The sequence below is a fragment of the Eriocheir sinensis genome, chromosome 19 (assembly GCF_024679095.1).
Source record: "Eriocheir sinensis breed Jianghai 21 chromosome 19, ASM2467909v1, whole genome shotgun sequence".
Classification (NCBI taxonomy): domain Eukaryota; kingdom Metazoa; phylum Arthropoda; class Malacostraca; order Decapoda; family Varunidae; genus Eriocheir; species Eriocheir sinensis.
The window spans coordinates 16,815,011-16,831,299 of record NC_066527.1 but is presented as its reverse complement, the minus strand read 5'-3'; the positions used below and the strand labels follow the sequence as shown (position 1 = coordinate 16,831,299).

The following is a 16,289-nucleotide window of genomic DNA, read 5'->3' as shown; positions in this document are numbered from 1 at the left end:
TGCTTTGTTGCACGCAATTAGAGGTGAGAACAGGTGTGTGTGTGTGTGTGTGTGTGTGTCACCTTCCTGTTTTCACTTTTATCGACGGTAGGGAAATGTAGCTCTCCTTCTCTCTCTCTCTCTCTCTCTCTCTCTCTCTCTCTCTCTCAACGTGTGGTATTATTTAGACTACGCATAAATTTTCCTTCCTGCTCCTCCTCCTCCTCCTCCATAACTGCAGTCCCCCCCCATATTCTCAAGGGCAGACGGGACCACTTTCCATTTTCTTCCTTCACTGTGACCGTATGGACTCCCGTTTTCTTCCTCTATTTCTTGTTTCCCTTTTTCTTTCCCTTTGTTTTAATTTTATTTCCTTCTTTTGAGTTTCATGAATATTGTGTGTGTGTGTGTGTGTGTGTGTGTGTGAGAGAGAGAGAGAGAGAGAGAGAGAGAGAGAGAGAGAGAGAGAGAGAGAGAGAGTGTACAATCAGTATTTTTTCCTCTTAGGTTTAGAATTTCAACACTCAAATATTTTTCAAACCATAACAATTTTATTTCTTAACACGCTTACAAAAATAAATCATAACACTCCCTGCTTATGTAAGAGAGAGAGAGAGAGAGAGAGAGAGAGAGAGAGAGAGAGAGAGAGAGAGAGGGGGCGAGAGAGAATGTTGATATCACTTTCGCCAGAACCGGTTTAAGAGAGAAAAAGAAAGAGAAAACTACACCCTCCTCTTCTGCTTCCTCCTCCTCCTCCTCTTCCTCCTCCTCCGTTTCTTCTTTATTCTTCTTACTCTTTATTGCCTTCTTTTTAATATTACAATAACAACAAGAACATTAACAACAACAATTTTTACTACTACTACTACTACTACTACTACTACTACTACTACTACTACTACTACTATTTCTATTACTACTACTACTATTGCTTCCTTAGGTCTCAGCCACATAATAGGGCACACACACACACACACACACACACACACACACACACACACACACACACACACACACACACACACACACACACACACCTTCCTTCCATTATAACTTTCATCTTTCTTTTATGTGTGTATCTCCGCTTCCTGTTTTTTTTTTTTTTATTGGTTTATTTTTCTTTATCTACATCTTTTGATATTATGGTTTACTTTTGTTTGTTTGTTTATTGTTTGTTTCTCCTCTTCCTTTCTCTTATTTATGTTTATTCCTCTTTCTCTTTTTTATTCATCTTTCTCGCCTTTTTCTTCTTTACTTTTCATACTTTCATATTTCTCACTCACAGAATATTATGAGTTTTTTTCTGTTTTCTTTTTTTCTTTCTTTCCTCATTTTGTATTTTTTTCCCTTTCTTCATCGGTTGTTGTTTTTTTGTTTCCAGGTGTTGTTTTTTTCCTTGTTTTCTTCCTCGTGTGTTTTTTCTGTTTGTTTTTTCTTCGCTTCTGTTTCGTAATTTCGAGTCTGCATTTCTCTGTCGTATTTTCTTCATTCCTTTTTTTTTCTCTCTCTCTTTTTCTGTTATTATTGTGTCATTCCTTTGGCCATCTCTTTTTCTCCTCAACCTCATTTTTTTTTACTTTTTATATGATTCTTTTTTTTCTAATTTCTCTCTTTCCTCTTTCTATTTTCCATGTTTTTTTACTTGACACTTTCTTTCATCTTATAATTCCTTCTATGTTTCTCTAATTATGTGTGTTGTGTCTCATTTCCTTATTTTCTCATTTTCTTCTTCATTTTGTGTAATATTCTCTCCTGTGTAATATTCTCTCCTCTATTTCCTTTCTCTCTTCTTCCACTTTCGCATCTTCTTTTATCTTTATTTTCCTCTCTTACACTCAAACATTTTCCCTTCCTTGTTCCTATTTTTATCGTACATGTTTTCCTTGTCTTACTTCTTTCCTCTTTTCACTTTCTCCTCTTTCGTGTCCTCTTTTAGCGCAGTTTCCCTCTCATACACGCTCGCTTCCATCTTCTAATTCTCCTTTTCATCACTATTCCATGCACTGCTCTTTCCCTTCATTTTCTTCTCCGTGTTGTATTTGTTTCCTGTACTTCCTTTCTCTTCCATTTCTTGTAGGTTAAGTTTCCTCTCTCATGCACGCTCGCTTCCATCTTCTTATTCCCCTTTTCATTACCATTATCTTCCATTCACTGTTCTTTCCCTTCATTTTCTTCTCCGTGTTGTATTTGTCTCCTGTACTTTCTTTCTCTTCCATTTCTTGTAGGTTAAGTTTCCTCTCATACACGCTCGCTTCCATCTTCTTATTCCCCTTTTCATCACCATTATCTTCCATTCACTGTTCTTTCCCTTCATTTTCTTCTCCGTGTTGTATTTGTCTCCTGTACTTTCTTTCTCTTCCATTTCTTGTAGCTCACTTTCATCTCCTTATTCTCCTCTTCATCACTGTTATCTTCCATGCACTGTTCTTTCCCTTCACTTTCTTCTTCGTGTTGTATTCATCTCCTGTACTTCCTTTCTCTTCCACTTCTTTTATGTTAGGTTTCCTCTCACACACGCACCCTTTCCTCTCCCTCTTCGCCGAGTCATGCCACCTGATGTCGTCCTTGCGTGGGCTGCTGGTAAGGGAGATAAAGTACTCGTCCTCCTCCTTGTTCTCTGCCTGCTTCATGCCACGACTAGGGAGGGAGAGAGAGAAGGGAGGGTATGACTGGAAGGTTGAGAGTGGGAAAGGGAGGGAATGAAAGGAAGGGGATGAACGGACGAATGAGAGAGAAAGGAAGAATAGAGACAGTGAGAGGGAATGAAAGGAGAAGAAAAGAGAGGGAGAGGAGAGAAAAGGAGAGAGGGAAAGGGAAGATAGAGAGGAGAAGAGAGAGAGAGAGAGAGAGAGGAGAGAGAAGGAGAGAGAGAGAGAGAGAGAGAGAGAGAGAGAGGAGAGAGAGAGAGAGAGAGAGAGAGAGAGAGAGAGAGAGAGAGAGAGAGAGAGAGAGAGAGAGAGAGAGAGAGAGAGAGAGAGAGAGAGAGAGAGAGAGAGAGAGAGAGAGAGAGAGAGAGAGAGAGAGAGAGAGAGAGAGAGAGAGAGAGAGAGAGAGAGAGAGAGAGAGAGAGAGAGAGAGAGAGAAGGAATCAAGCAACAGCAGGTGGAGGAAATGGCTTTACACACGAGCGAACACACACACACACACACACACACACACACACACACACACACACACACACACACACACACACACTCCTTCCCACATTCCACACTTCCCTACTTCTCTCCCTCTTCCTCCACTCCTCATTCCACCCCTCCTCCACTCTCTTCTTCATTCATTCCTCATTCCACCCCCCTTCCCTCACTCCACCCTTCCCCTCTCCACTCCCTTTTGCCTTCACTCCTTCCACACACTTTCCTCCCTCCTTCCACTCCTCCCTTTCCCTCTCCCTTCTTCTCTAAGGAAATAAACGAGTGGAGGAAAAACCTTCACTCAATTTCCCTGCAATATCAAGGTCCCATTACACGCTTTTTGTTTTCTTAATTGCTACGTTTGCATTGATTGAACTGGACAACATGAGTAAGAAGGAGAGGAGAATCATGGTGTCAAAGTATTTCATTTTATTACACGTATATAAAAAAATGTACAAAAAAGAGAATGCTATTGATAAAGAAGAATCACAGTAGCACGCGTTAACAGTCACAGGTGGATTGGTAAGCACGTAGACAGGTGTTTGTGTGTATGTGTCGATCAAGGTGTATCAGGTCCCAATCGTGAACACCTGGCGATCACCTGTACTCACCAGCCTTAGTGAAGAAAACTGAGCAGGTGTGGAGTGTTCGTTAGCGTCCTGGGGGTCATTAGGACCTGGGGTACCTCTGTGAAGCATCTGTACCCCGCGGGAGGCTTGACCGTCCACCTGGTTATTGTGTCTCAGGGCAACCCGATCACTGGAACGCCTGACGTGGTTGTGGACGCTTGAAGTCGACGGTCCGGCTTCGACAACTATTTCTGGTCGTTCGTATGTGAGTGTGGCCTGAACGATCACTGGCCCATCTGAGGGAGTTGTCGGGGTCGTACCGTATCCTACTGTGGTCCTAGGGGGTCGTGAGGTCGTAGGGTGGAAGACGGCATGGTTGTTTGGTCTTGTGAGGGTCGTAGTGGTGGGACGAGGCTTGAAATGTGACCGTGAAGATGATCGGACGCTGCCAGAGGGTCGTGTGGATGTCGTCACCCGTTTTTTGTTGGAGGTCGTTGTTGATCTTCCTCTGGTCGTTACGGCATGGTTCTTTGGTCTTGTGAGAGTCGTAGAGGTGAAACGAGGCTTGAAATGCGACCGTGAAGATGTGATAGTACCAGAGGGTCGTTTTCTGTTGGAAGTCGTTGAGATTCTACCCTTGGTTGTGGCTGATCGTGGAGTCGTTGAATAGGAGACTAGAGGCCGTGGAGTCGTTGAATCCTGGATCACCAGTTCTGGCCCCGCCGTAGTACTGACAAAAGGCCTAAACTGATGCCCTGAAGACGATGGGGCAGTTAGACGAGGCTGAGGGGTCGTGGAGGCATGAATCACTGCCTCTGGGCTGGTCGTAGCAGTGACAAGTGGCCTTACACGATGCCTTGAAGATACTGGAATAGTGCCACTGGGTCTTAATACAGGCACCTCCTTTCTGGCACCTTCTCTACCCTTTCCCATGGCGCTATATATATCCATCGCACTTGGGGCCTTAGCAGTTGGGGTCCGGTAGTCTTTATAACTCCTTAGCGAGGTGATATCAGCCTTACGAAAGCGGAAATTTGGTTTCTTGCTACCAGTGGTCATAAGAGCACTGCTATAGCCGGTAGCCCTACTCCCACGACCTTGGCTGATGGGGAAACTGTAGGCTGTGGTAGATGGACCGCCACCACCGATGCTACTGTAGTCCGTGTTGATGACTTGGTGTTTGGGGTTTGCAATGGGGACGTACTTGAAGGTGGGGTTGATTGGGGTGAATGGAAAGCCTGGGTTGGTAGTTGGTCTTGGGTTCTTGAGGCTTGGGGTATTGATAGGACTGAATCTAGGACGTTGTGTGTTAGTTGGTCCAGGGTTCTGAAGGCTTGGAGAGCTGATAGGGGTGAATCTAGGGCCTTGGTTGGTAGTTGGTCTCTGGTTCTTGAGTTTTGGGGTATTGATAGGGTGAATTTGAGGACCTTTGTTTTCAGTTAGGGTTGGGTTATTAAGTCTCTGGGAGTTGATACGAACGAATTGAGGCCCTTGCCTATTAGTAGGGATGGGATTCTTAGGTCTTCGGGTAGTGATAGGGACGAATTGAGGTCCTTGGCTATTAGTGAGGCTGAGATTCTTCGGTCGTCGGGTATCGATAATAACGATTCTAGGGCCTTTACTACTAGTTGAGGCCCGATTCTTAGGTCTTGCGTTGTGAGTGGAGTCGTGAAGGGAATTATTCTTGTGCTGGAGGTTCTGGTTTCTGGTGGACTGGGGACTGTTGTTAGTTGAATGAAGGTTATGGTTGTTGGACTGTTGGTTGTGGTTCTTTGGTTCGTGGCTGATAGATTCTTGGCTGTGGTCGTGACTACTTGACTGGATGATGTAATTCTTGAGTTGAAGGTTTTGACTGGTCGAATGGAGGTTGTGGTTGTTAGGACGACGGTCGCGGTTGCTAGACTGAGGCGTATAATCGTTGGGTTGTTGGTTGTAGTTCATAGTTTGGTGACTGTTGGCGTTGGATTCTGGGTTGTAGCTTATGGGTTGATGGTTATGATTCCTAGACCAGAGATTATGACCAATGGAAGATGGGTTGTAAGGGTTTGGTTGTGGCTTGAAGTTCCTAGGTCCTTGGTTGTAGTCGGTTGAATGATGGTTGTTATTGTTGTTGTTTTTTGATTGGTGGGTGTGTATCTCAGGTTGAAGGTTGTGGGTTGACTCGATGCTGTGGTCGTAGGAAAAATGGTTGTAGTCATTGGGTTCTGGGTTGTGATTTTGGGATCTTGTACTGGATTTGGTAGACTGTGGCACTTCATAAGACTGAATTACATTATCATTGGACGGGATGCTGTGGTCACTTGTGGGTATGTATTCCTCAGATGAAAGGTTGTAATCGTCACCAGGTGTTCTGTAATCAATCCCAGGTGTACCGTACTCATTAGCAGGTGGGCTGTTATTATCAGTACCCTCATAACCACCAAAAGACAAACCCATCTCAATGACGGAAGAGATGAAGTCATTTTTGTTGAGGTCGACATCATCATCTTGAGAATCATGAACGACATAAATCTCGTAACCATCGGACGGGGGATTGGAACCTCCTGAAGATGTCTTAAAGATACTCTCTGGGTCATGGCTCGCACCGGAAGACGTGAAATCAATAGGAGGGGAATCGTAAACATTGGATAAAGGATTGGAACTGATAGAGAGAGGATTGAAGCTTATAGAAAGGGGGTTAAGGTTCCTCTCTATAGAATCATAATCACTAGAAGACTTTGAATCAGAAGGAGGATCATAAACATTGGACAGAGGGTTGAAACTAATAGAGGGAGGATTGAAGCTTATAGAAGGGGGGTTAAGGTTCCTCTCTGTAGAATCATAATCACTAGAAGACTTAGAATCAAAAGGGGGATCATAAACATTGGACAGAGGGTTGAAGCTTATAAAAGGGGTGTTAAGGTTCCCCTCTGTCGAATCATAATCACTAGAAGACTTAGAATCGAAAGGGGGATCATACACATTGGACAGAGGGTTGAAACTAATAGAGGGAGAGTTGAAACTTATAAAAGGGGTGTTAAGGTTCCTCTCTGTAGAATCATAATCACTAGAAGACTTTGAATCAAAAGGGGGATCATACACATTGGACAGAGGGTTGAAACTTATAAAAGGGATGTTAAGGTTCCTCTCTGTAGAATCATAATCACTAGAAGACTTAGAATCAAAAGGGGGATCATACACATTGGATAGAGGATTGAAACTAATAGAGGCGAGATTGTGATTCTTGCTCTTCGAGTTGTAAGGTTCATCAGCGAGGTTGTAGGTTGGGGGAAGAGGTTCAGGCTCGTAGGTTATGGGTTCGAATCCTCCGTATCCTCCTTTGGTCGGGATTGGGGCGGTCTTGTATGAGGAGGGGAGAGGGAGGGGGAGGAGTGGGAAGTGCTGGTGGCTTCCCCTCACCCCCACCCCCCACACAACGCCTAGTAGTAGCAGCAACAGCATCTGAAACGAGAGTAGTAATTGTAGTTGTTGTTATAGTAGTAGTAAGAGTAGTAATAGTAGTAGTCATTGTTGCTGTTGTAATGATGATAATAGTAATATGCCTTAATTGTAAATAGAGATGAAAACACTAGAATACAATGACAGAAAGAAAACATCTGAAAAAAAACAGCATTACAGCTTCACAAATAAAAGAAAATGAGACGAACAAGCAACTCAAAACATTAGTAGAAGTTGTCGTTGTCGTTTTGATAAGAAAAATAATAGGAAGAAGAAGATGATGATGATGATGATGATGATGATGATGATGATGATGATGAAGAAGAAGAAGAAAGTTACAAGAAAAAATAAAAATAAACAAAGATATGAAAGAAACAAAACGACTTAGAAAGATAGTGATAAAATTAGATAAAAAAGGAAGAAGAAGAAGGAGAAGAAAACTACAAGAAGAAAAAGAGAAATACACAGAGATACAAAAGAAACAGAATGACATAAAAAGAAGCTGATCAAACAAAAGAAAAAGAAGGAGAAGAAAGGAAGAACATACGAAGCAGTTACAAGAAGAAAAATAGAACTACACAAAGATATGAAAGAAACAAAAGGGACATAGAAAGACACTGAAAGAACACAAAATAACTAATACCGTCTGTCTCCCTAAGATCAGCCAATAAACTGTGACATCAATACAAAGTTAAACGGACATCAATTCCAGGACGAAACAGAAATGGTGGAACTTTGTCCTAATATTGATAATAAAAGAGTGGTAAAAGGCTGGAAGAGGAGGAGGAGGAGGAGGAGGAGTTCAAGGGAAGAAAGTAGGGAAAAGAGGAAAAGTGGAAGAGAGGGAAGAGAAAGAGGTGGAAAAAGTGGACAAAGTGGAGTACAGGAAAAGAGGGGGAGGAGGAGTTCAAGGGAAGAAAGTAAGGAAAAGAGGAAAAGTGGAAGAGAGGGAAGAGTAAGAGGTGGAAAATATGGACAAAGTGGAGAACAGGAAAAAGAGGAGGACGAGGATGATAGCAACTAGGAAAAAATAAGAGGCAAAAAAAAAAGTCATAAAATAAAACAAAGAAAGAATGAGATAAAATGGAGGAGAAGGAGTGAAAAAAAGAAGAAGAAAAGGATAAGAATAAAGAAGAAGAGGAAGAATTTAGAGAAAAACGCGAATCATAGGAATAAGAATAAGAGGAAAAGGAGAGAGATAAAAGAAATAATGGAAGAGAATGAGAAGGAATTAGGAGGAGTAGAAACAAAGAAAAAATAAGAATAAAGAAGAGGAGGAAAATTTAAAGGAAAAACGCGAACCAGTGGAATAAAAGTAAATATGAGGAAAAGGAAAGAGATAAGAGAAGAGAATGAGGAGGAAAAAAATAACTTGGAGAAGACGGATCAGAAAATTAAAAAGAACAGATGAAAATAACAGAATGAAAGTGAAAGGAAAGGAAGAGAAGGAGAAGGAGAAAGGAAAGAAAAAGAGAATGGGAGAAAAGCAAGAGTGAATAAAGAAAAGATAGAGAAGGAAAAAGAAGGAACAGAAAACAAATAATATACAAACTCTGGAAAATAAATAATAGAAAGTATGAAGGAAAGAGAAAGAGAAAAGATTAAAAAAACAAACATTGCAAACGAGAGTAATACAAACTGCAATACCGTGGCAAAACACACACACACACACACACACACACACACACACACACACACACACACACACACACACACGCGCGTAAAAACAGACATACAACCTCCTCCCGTTTTCTTTCGGTTCTTATAGATAGAAAGACATCGATCTTCTCTCTCTTCACATTGAGATAACGCAGAAAAATCGTGTTTGAACAAGAGAGAGAGAGAGAGAGAGAGAGAGAGAGAGAGAGAGAAAGAGAGAGAGAGAGAAGTCAGTCCTCTGTATCTTTAAAATGCACCTTTGACGCAGAAGAAAAAAAAAGTAAAAAAGAAGAAGAAAAAGACAGGTTAAACAGTCCACGAGAGAGAGAGAGAGAGAGAGAGAGAGAGAGAGAGAGAGAGAGAGAGAGAGAGAGAGAGAGAGAGAGAGAGGGAATGTAGGAAAAGTGCGGACCATTTAAATATTTACGGAGAATTGGGAAAAATGGAGCATTGTGCGTGGATGAAATATTTAAATTGAACGCGAAATTGGGAGACGTCAGCGGGAATATGTGAGTGAATGTATGATTGAATGTATAGATGAATGCTTGTGTGTATGAATGAATATCTGTAGGTGTGTATAGGTGAGTATATGTATGCCTGGATGTATGTAATTTATGTGTGTGTATGTATGTTTGTATGTATGTATCAGTATCGTATTCTTGTATGTATGCCTGAATGTATGTAATGTATGTGTGTGTGTATGTATGTATGTATGTATTTTATTAGTATCAGAAGTCAATGAGTGATTTAAAGATGTCTTCCTATGTTGATATTTCTGTTTTCATCCGTTTCTTTGTTTATGTGTATGAATGAATATCTGTAGATGTGTATAGGTGAATATATGTATGCCTGGATGTATGTAATTTATGTATGTGTATGTAGGTATGTATTTTAATTTTATCTGAAGTCGGTAAGTGATTTGAAAATGTCTTAGTATATGTAGTTTTGTATCTTCTATCTTTTTTTCATTTTCCATTTTCCTTTCTTCCATATTTCTATCATCTTCTCTTCCTTGACACTCCTTTATCAACGTTCTTATCATTTCTTCTTTTCCCATTTCAGTTCTTGTCATTTCTCACTTCCCACCCTCTTTCTTTTTTTCCCTTTCTCTCTCCCGTCTTTCGTCAACACTCCAATTATCTATTTTCTTTCATTTATTCCAATTCTCTGTTTTATTCTGTCATACCTTCTCGCATTTTTCCATTCTTCCTTCCTTCATAATCTAATAAGGAAGGAAAAGAAAGAGAAATAAAAGGCAAAGAAAAATGGGCAACACAATCAAGAAGGTCAAGACAAAAAGGAATAAAGAAAAAGAAAAAAGCAAGAGGAAATACTATTGGAATCTGATCCTGTCTCTACCTGTCGTTTTCTTGTCTCCCACACCTGCCGAAGCTAATTAGATCACTGATAACTTACACCTGACACCTCGGAACACCTGTCTGGGTCCGGAAACACCTGGGGGCCCTCTCTTCCTCTTCCTTTCTTCCTTTTCTTTCTTGCTTATCTTCCTTTTTTTATATATATATTTTCACTTTTATTTTTTTTCCTCATTTTTCATTTTCATTTTTTGACTTTTGACTTTTTTTTTCTTCCTCTGCCTTCTCTTCCTTGCTCCTCTTCCTTCTTCTTCTTCCTGCATCATTTTCACTTCTTGTATTTCGCTAATCAACTTTCCGTTTTCTCTTTTTGCTTCATTTTCCTCTGATTTTAACTTTTCTTCTTTGTTTTTCTTCCTTTTCTTCTTCCTTTTGTTCTTTATTCTTTTCTTCCCGGACTTTTCTTCTTTTTTTTTTTGTTTACCACTTTCGTTATGTAGAGAAGTTATCACAGGGAAAGAGAACAAGAGCTGTGTGTGTGTGTGTGTGTGTGTGTGTGTGTGTGTGTGTGTGTGTCACTAATTAGACTCACCTGAAGTCGGTTCCAGGTAAGTGTGAGGAGCCGAAACGCTGTGTGGCTTTTATAAGAGGAAGAGGAAGGAAAGTTAGAGGAGGAGGAGGAGGAGGAGGTGAAAGAGGAGGACGAGGAGGAGGAGGAGGAGGAGGAGGAGGAGGTGAAAGAGGAGGAGGAGACTGACTTAAATGGCCCCCCTTTTGTCCCTAAATGTCATAGAAAAGGTGTGTACGTGTGTGTGTGTGTGTGTGTGTGTGTGTGTGTGTGTGTGTGTGTGTGTGTGATCAATTTTATACGTTTTTTTTTATTTCACGTAATCCAAACATCTACATACAAAATCGCCAATAAAAGAAAAAACAAAAAAAATATCGATGTCTTAAGAATCAAATTATGAATGGTTTTTTTTTTATATATATATTTAGTCGGGTGATGTACAAGCATATCCATTATTATTAGTTTATTTTTTTATCTTCTACAGCAAAAAAATAAACAGCTCAAAGGCAAAAAAAAAAAAAAAAGGAAACAATAATGGAAAATAAGCCCATATTCTTATTATTATTATTTCTTTATCGTTATTACAAAGCTTTATTTTTACAGCTCAAGAAACAGCTCAAGGACAAAAAAAAAAAGGAAAGGAAAAAAATGCCCATATTCTTATTATTATTATTTCTTTATCGTTATTACAAAGCTTTTTTTTACAGCTCAAGAAACAGCTCAAGGGCAACAAAAAAAGGAAAGGAAAAAAAAGCCCATATTCTTATTATTATTATTATTTCTTTATCGTTATTACAAAGCTTTATTTTTTTTAAAGCTCAAGAAACAGCTCAAGGACAAAAAAAAAAGGAAAGGAAAAAAAAGCCCATATTCTTCCTATTATTATTTCTTTATCGTTATTACAAAGCTTTATTTTTTACAGCTCAAGAAACAGCTCTAAGGCAAAAAAAAAGGAAAGAAAAAAAAAGCCCATATTCTTATTATTATTATTTCTTTATCGTTATTACAAAGCTTTATTTTTTACAGCTCAAGAAACAGCTCCAGGGCAACAAAAAAGGTCTAAAAAAAAAAGCCCGCTAATCGCTGCTCCCACAGAGACAAAAGCAATGAGCGTTGTTACAAAGTTTTTTTCACAGCTAAAGAAACCGCTCAAGGGCAACAAAATAGGTGTAAAAAAAAAAAAAAACGCTAATCACTGTTCCCACAAAGACAAAAATAATGAGCGGCCAAAAGCGAGGTCAATTTCGAGAGGAGAGGTGTCTTGATACATTCCTCTTGAAAAATAAAATGAGGAAACATATGAGTCTGCAAGAGGTCGGTGGGTCTGTACAAGGCTGCCCCTGGACACCTCACCCCACCTGTCCTCGCTTGCCATGAACTCACCTAACCTTGGACAGTTCGTGAAGGCGGCGGGGTCAGGTTTACAGGAGCAGCCTTTACTGACCCACCGACCGCGTTCTTACCCTCTTATGATAGTAAAAATGAAAAATAAATGATAATAATAATAATAAGAAAAATAAGAAAGAAAATGAGAATAATGAATGAAATAATTAATCGCTGAGAGAGAGAGAGAGAGAGAGAGAGAGAGAGAGAGAGAGAGAGAGAGAGAGAGAGAGAGAGAATAAGATAAATAAGAATAAATAAGAATGAGAATAATGAATAAATAAGAATAAATAAGAATAAGAATAATCAATAAAGAGAGAGAGAGAGAGAGAGAGAGAGAGAGAGAGAGAGAGAGAGAGAGAGAGAGAGAGAGAGAGAGAGAGAGAGAGTAGATGTGATTTTAATTAAACAGTTTAGGGCAAGGTGAGTGAAAGAAGAACAAGAAAGAGAATGAGAAGGAGAACGAGAAGGAGGTGGAGGAGGAGGAGGGAGGAAGGGAGGGAGGAAGAAGAAGAAGAAGAAGAAGAAGAAGAAGTGCAGGAGAGAAGATAATGAGGAGGAATACGAGGATAAAGAATTTAAACTTTTCGAATAACACTTGAGAGAGAGAGAGAGAGAGAGAGAGAGAGAGAGAGAGAGAGAGAGAGAGAGAGAGAGAGAGAGAGAGAGAGAGAGAGAGAGAGAGAAAGTGAGTTACCTGGAGGATGAAAGAACAGGTAAAGGTTAATATTCGCCTAATTAGTTTGCCCACCTGGCGTGCGAATTTTTTGGAGGTGGTGGTGGTGGTGGTGGTGGTGGTGGTGGTGGTAGTGATTGCTATTGAAACCTACAAGAAAAAAAAAACTAAGGAAAACGCCTCAGTATCTTTTTTTCTATTTTCTTCTTATTTTTCTTCATATTTTTTACGTTTTTTTCTTCTTTAACAATGTAAGGAAAATGCTCTAATACTTTTTCCTATGTCCTTCTTTTTTTTCTTCATATTTTTTACGGTTTTTTTTCTTCTTTAACGATGTAAGGAAAATAATCTAATACTTTTTCCTATGTCCTTTTTTTTCTTCATATTTTTTACGCTTTTTTTTCTTCTTTAACGATGTAAGGAAAATAATTTAATACTTTTTCCTATGTCCTTTTTTTTCTTCATATTTTTTACGCTTTTTTTTCTTTTTCTTCTACAACGATATCTTCTTTTTCCCATCATTTTTTGCACTGGTCATTATTATCGCCTCTTCGTTATCACCTTCATCATCATCATCTTCCTCATCATCATATTCTTCACCTTTTTCATCCATTATTATTTTGCGTGTCTTAAGAGATCTATTTTTTTGTCTTCATTGCATTTTAATGAGGTAGTAATACATTAGTAATAGTAGTGGTAGTAGTAGTGGTAGTAGTAGTAGTAGTAGTAGTAGTAGTAGTAATTGTAATAGTAGTAGTATCATATTTGTCTATTTCTTTCCTTATTCTCTCTCCTTTTCTTCTTCCCTTTTATTTCTTCTCTTCCTCATTTTTCTCCTTATTTTCCTCCTCCACCTCTTCCTCTTCCATAACTTCCTCCTCTTCCTCCCATTCCCATCTCCTCTTCCTCCTCTTCCTCAATCCATTCCATCATCATTATCATCGTCACCATTACAAAAAGAAGAAAAGTTAAAAAGATAAAAAATAAAACGATGAAAAATTACTCGCTTCGATTCCCGCCCTTCCGAATCAGTGAAGCCGGAATCCGAAACAGCGAGATGAGCGAACCGAAACAGCTCCGATGGTTCATTTTCCGAGCCATCTGAGACGAATGTGGAGAAGGAGGAGGAGGAGGAGGAGGAGGAGGAAAGAGAATGAAGGAAAGTAAAGACGGTGAAGGACTTGAAGGAGAAACGAGAGAATTAAGAATTAGAGGAGGAGGAGGAGGAGGAGGAGGAGGAGGAGGAGAAGTGGAGGAGGAGGAGGAGGAAAATTACAGATATACGGAAAGTGATGCAAGAAGAAGAGGAGGAGGAGAAAGAAGGAGAGGAAGAAGAAGAAGAAGAAGAAGAATACGAAAAAGAAGGAGACGAAAGAAGAAGAAAAGCAGCAGAAAAAGAAGAAGAAGAAGAAAAGAAGACGAAAAAGGAGAAGGAAGAAGAAGAAAAGCAGCAGAAAAAAAAGAAGGAAAAGTAAGAAGAAAAGCAGCAGAAAAAGAAGAAAAAGAAGAAGGAAAAGAAGAAGGAAAAGAAGAAGAAAAAGACTTACTTATCCAACTTTCTCCTCTATCCTATGTTTTTAGTCCTCCCTTTAGTAAATTTGGTATTACTTATTGTTATTATTTTTGGCCAGATTTTTCCTCCTCTTGTTCTGCCCTTCCCCCTCCTCCTCCTCCTCCTCCTCCTCCTCCTCCTCCTCCTCCTCCTCCTCCTCAGACAGGATCAAAGGGCGTCCCACATGTTGATATCCTCCAGTCATCTTCGTGTTTCTTAGCGAGGAGAAAGTGAGAGAGAGAGAGAGAGAGAGAGAGAGAGAGAGAGAGAGAGAGAGAGAGAGAGAGAGAGAGAGAAAATGATAGACAGGAAATCCTTTACCTAAATATTATGAACTAAATTACTCAACTTATGGCTTTTTTTTTTCTTTTAAGTTCACACCTGTAATTTTTAACTTAATGACTCGTTTTAACATTATTATTTTTTCGTTGTTAATTATAATCTTTAGTTCTTTTAGTTATATATAATTTTTGTTTTCATCTGTATACTTTGTTTTAAATGCTTTCCTATTTATATTATTTTTTACTTTACTTTTTGTAGGTTTTTTTCTTCTTTATGCATCTTCATTTATTGTTTTTTTCTATTTCATTATTTTTTTGCGATTTGGCTCATCATTTTTTTCTTATTGTATTCTTATTCTTATTCTGTTTTACTTCTTCTAATTCTTTTCCTATTTTTTCTTATTTTCTTTTTTTTTGTTCTTCTTTTCCTTCATTCATTTCTTATTTCATTCACGTTTTCATTTCATTTACTCTCTCTCTCTCTCTCTCTCTCTCTCTCTCTCTCTCTCTCTCTCTCTCTCTCTCTCTCTCTCTCTCTCTCTCTCTCTCTCACCTGTACCCCAGCACCTTATTTAATTGGGTCACCACACACCTGGGCGCCTTTGTGGACAGGTGTGATAAGAGACATTTGTAAAGACCAACAAAAAATAACCTTAGTCATCTTTAGTTTTTCTCTTTCTTTTCTTTTTTTTACTTTTTTTCTCTTCCTTTCGTTGTTTCCAAGTTGGCGCGGAAAAATGTTGAAAGGGAAAGGGAGGATGAGAAAGAAAGTGAATGTGAAGATGAGAAGGAGAATGGCAGTGGTAGTAGTTGTAGTAGTAGTAGTAGTAGTAGTAGTAGTAGTAGTAGTAGTAGTAAAAGTAGAGGAGGAGGAGAGAGAGAGAGAGAGGAAGAGGAAAACATAGGAGAGAATAAAGGTAGAGAGGAGAGAAAGAATGGGAAGAAGAGGAGGAGAGAAAGGTTAAGAAAGGAAGAGGAAAACATAGGACAGAATGAAGGTAGAGAGGAGATAAAGAATGGGAAGAAGAGGAGGAGAGAAAGGCAAAGAAAGGAAGAGGAGAAATTTGAGAAGAGAAAGAGGAAAGAGTAAAGGAGAACGAGAAAGACAAGAGCAAAGGAAAGATAGAAAAGAAAGAGAAAAAAAGAAGAGAAAAAGGAGGAGGAGGAAAAGGTTAGAGAAAGCGACGCAAATTACTTTCTTCTCCTTCATTAAGAAATCAAATGTTGACGAAAATGTTAAATGACTTGAAAAAACGAAGGAAAAAAAGGAGAATCGTGAATGCTTTAACAAATAGATTAGAATGCAAAGGAAAGGAAAGAGAAAGTAAAAGAAAGGAATAAAAGAGAAAGAAGAAGGTTTAAAGAAAGAAATGGGAAGGGAAAGGAGGAGAGTGGGAGGCAAAGGAAGGAAAAGAGAGAGAAGAAATATTGATGAACGGGAAGAAAAGAGAAGTTAAGGGAAAGGAAAGAAAGAGAAGATAAAAAACGGAAAGGAAAGGGAGTAAATATTAAGGGAAGGGAAGGAAACGAAATGGAAGAAAAGGAAAGGGAAAATAAAGAGTAAAGAAACGAAGAAAAGAGAATAGGAGGGAAAAAACGAAGCTAAAGGAAGGGAGAGAAAGGAAAATAACGATAAACGAAGGGAAGAAAAAGGAGGCGAGGGAAAAAGAAGGGAAGAAAAGGGAAAGGAAGATAAAGAAAAGTCGCTAGAGCAGAAATCGCAGCCTTTTCCTT

At 39.3% G+C, this 16,289-nt stretch overlaps 1 protein-coding gene across 1 annotated transcript; it reads right to left on the bottom strand.

Annotated features, from left to right (window-relative positions):
* Positions 1-4,019: 4,019 nt before the first annotated feature.
* LOC127000991 (GATA zinc finger domain-containing protein 14-like) lies at positions 4,020-6,118 on the bottom strand. The gene is made up of 2 exons (XM_050865165.1): positions 4,639-6,118; positions 4,020-4,246 (listed from the first exon to the last, which is right to left on the bottom strand). The coding sequence occupies exons 1-2, from the start codon at positions 6,116-6,118 to the stop codon at positions 4,020-4,022; spliced, it is 1,707 nt and encodes a 568-aa protein (XP_050721122.1).
* Between the last annotated feature and the right edge of the window lie 10,171 nt (positions 6,119-16,289).

Bases quoted from the DNA above. Each gene is read 5' to 3' on its own strand.
- LOC127000991 (XM_050865165.1), bottom strand. From the start codon at position 6,118: ATGGGTTTGTCTTTTGGTGGTTATGAGGGTACTGATAATAACAGCCCA. The intron at 4,247-4,638 runs GTGCGATGGATA...TCGCATTTCAAG, and splicing joins CCCAACTGCTAAGGCCCCAA to CCTCGTTTCACCTCTACGAC.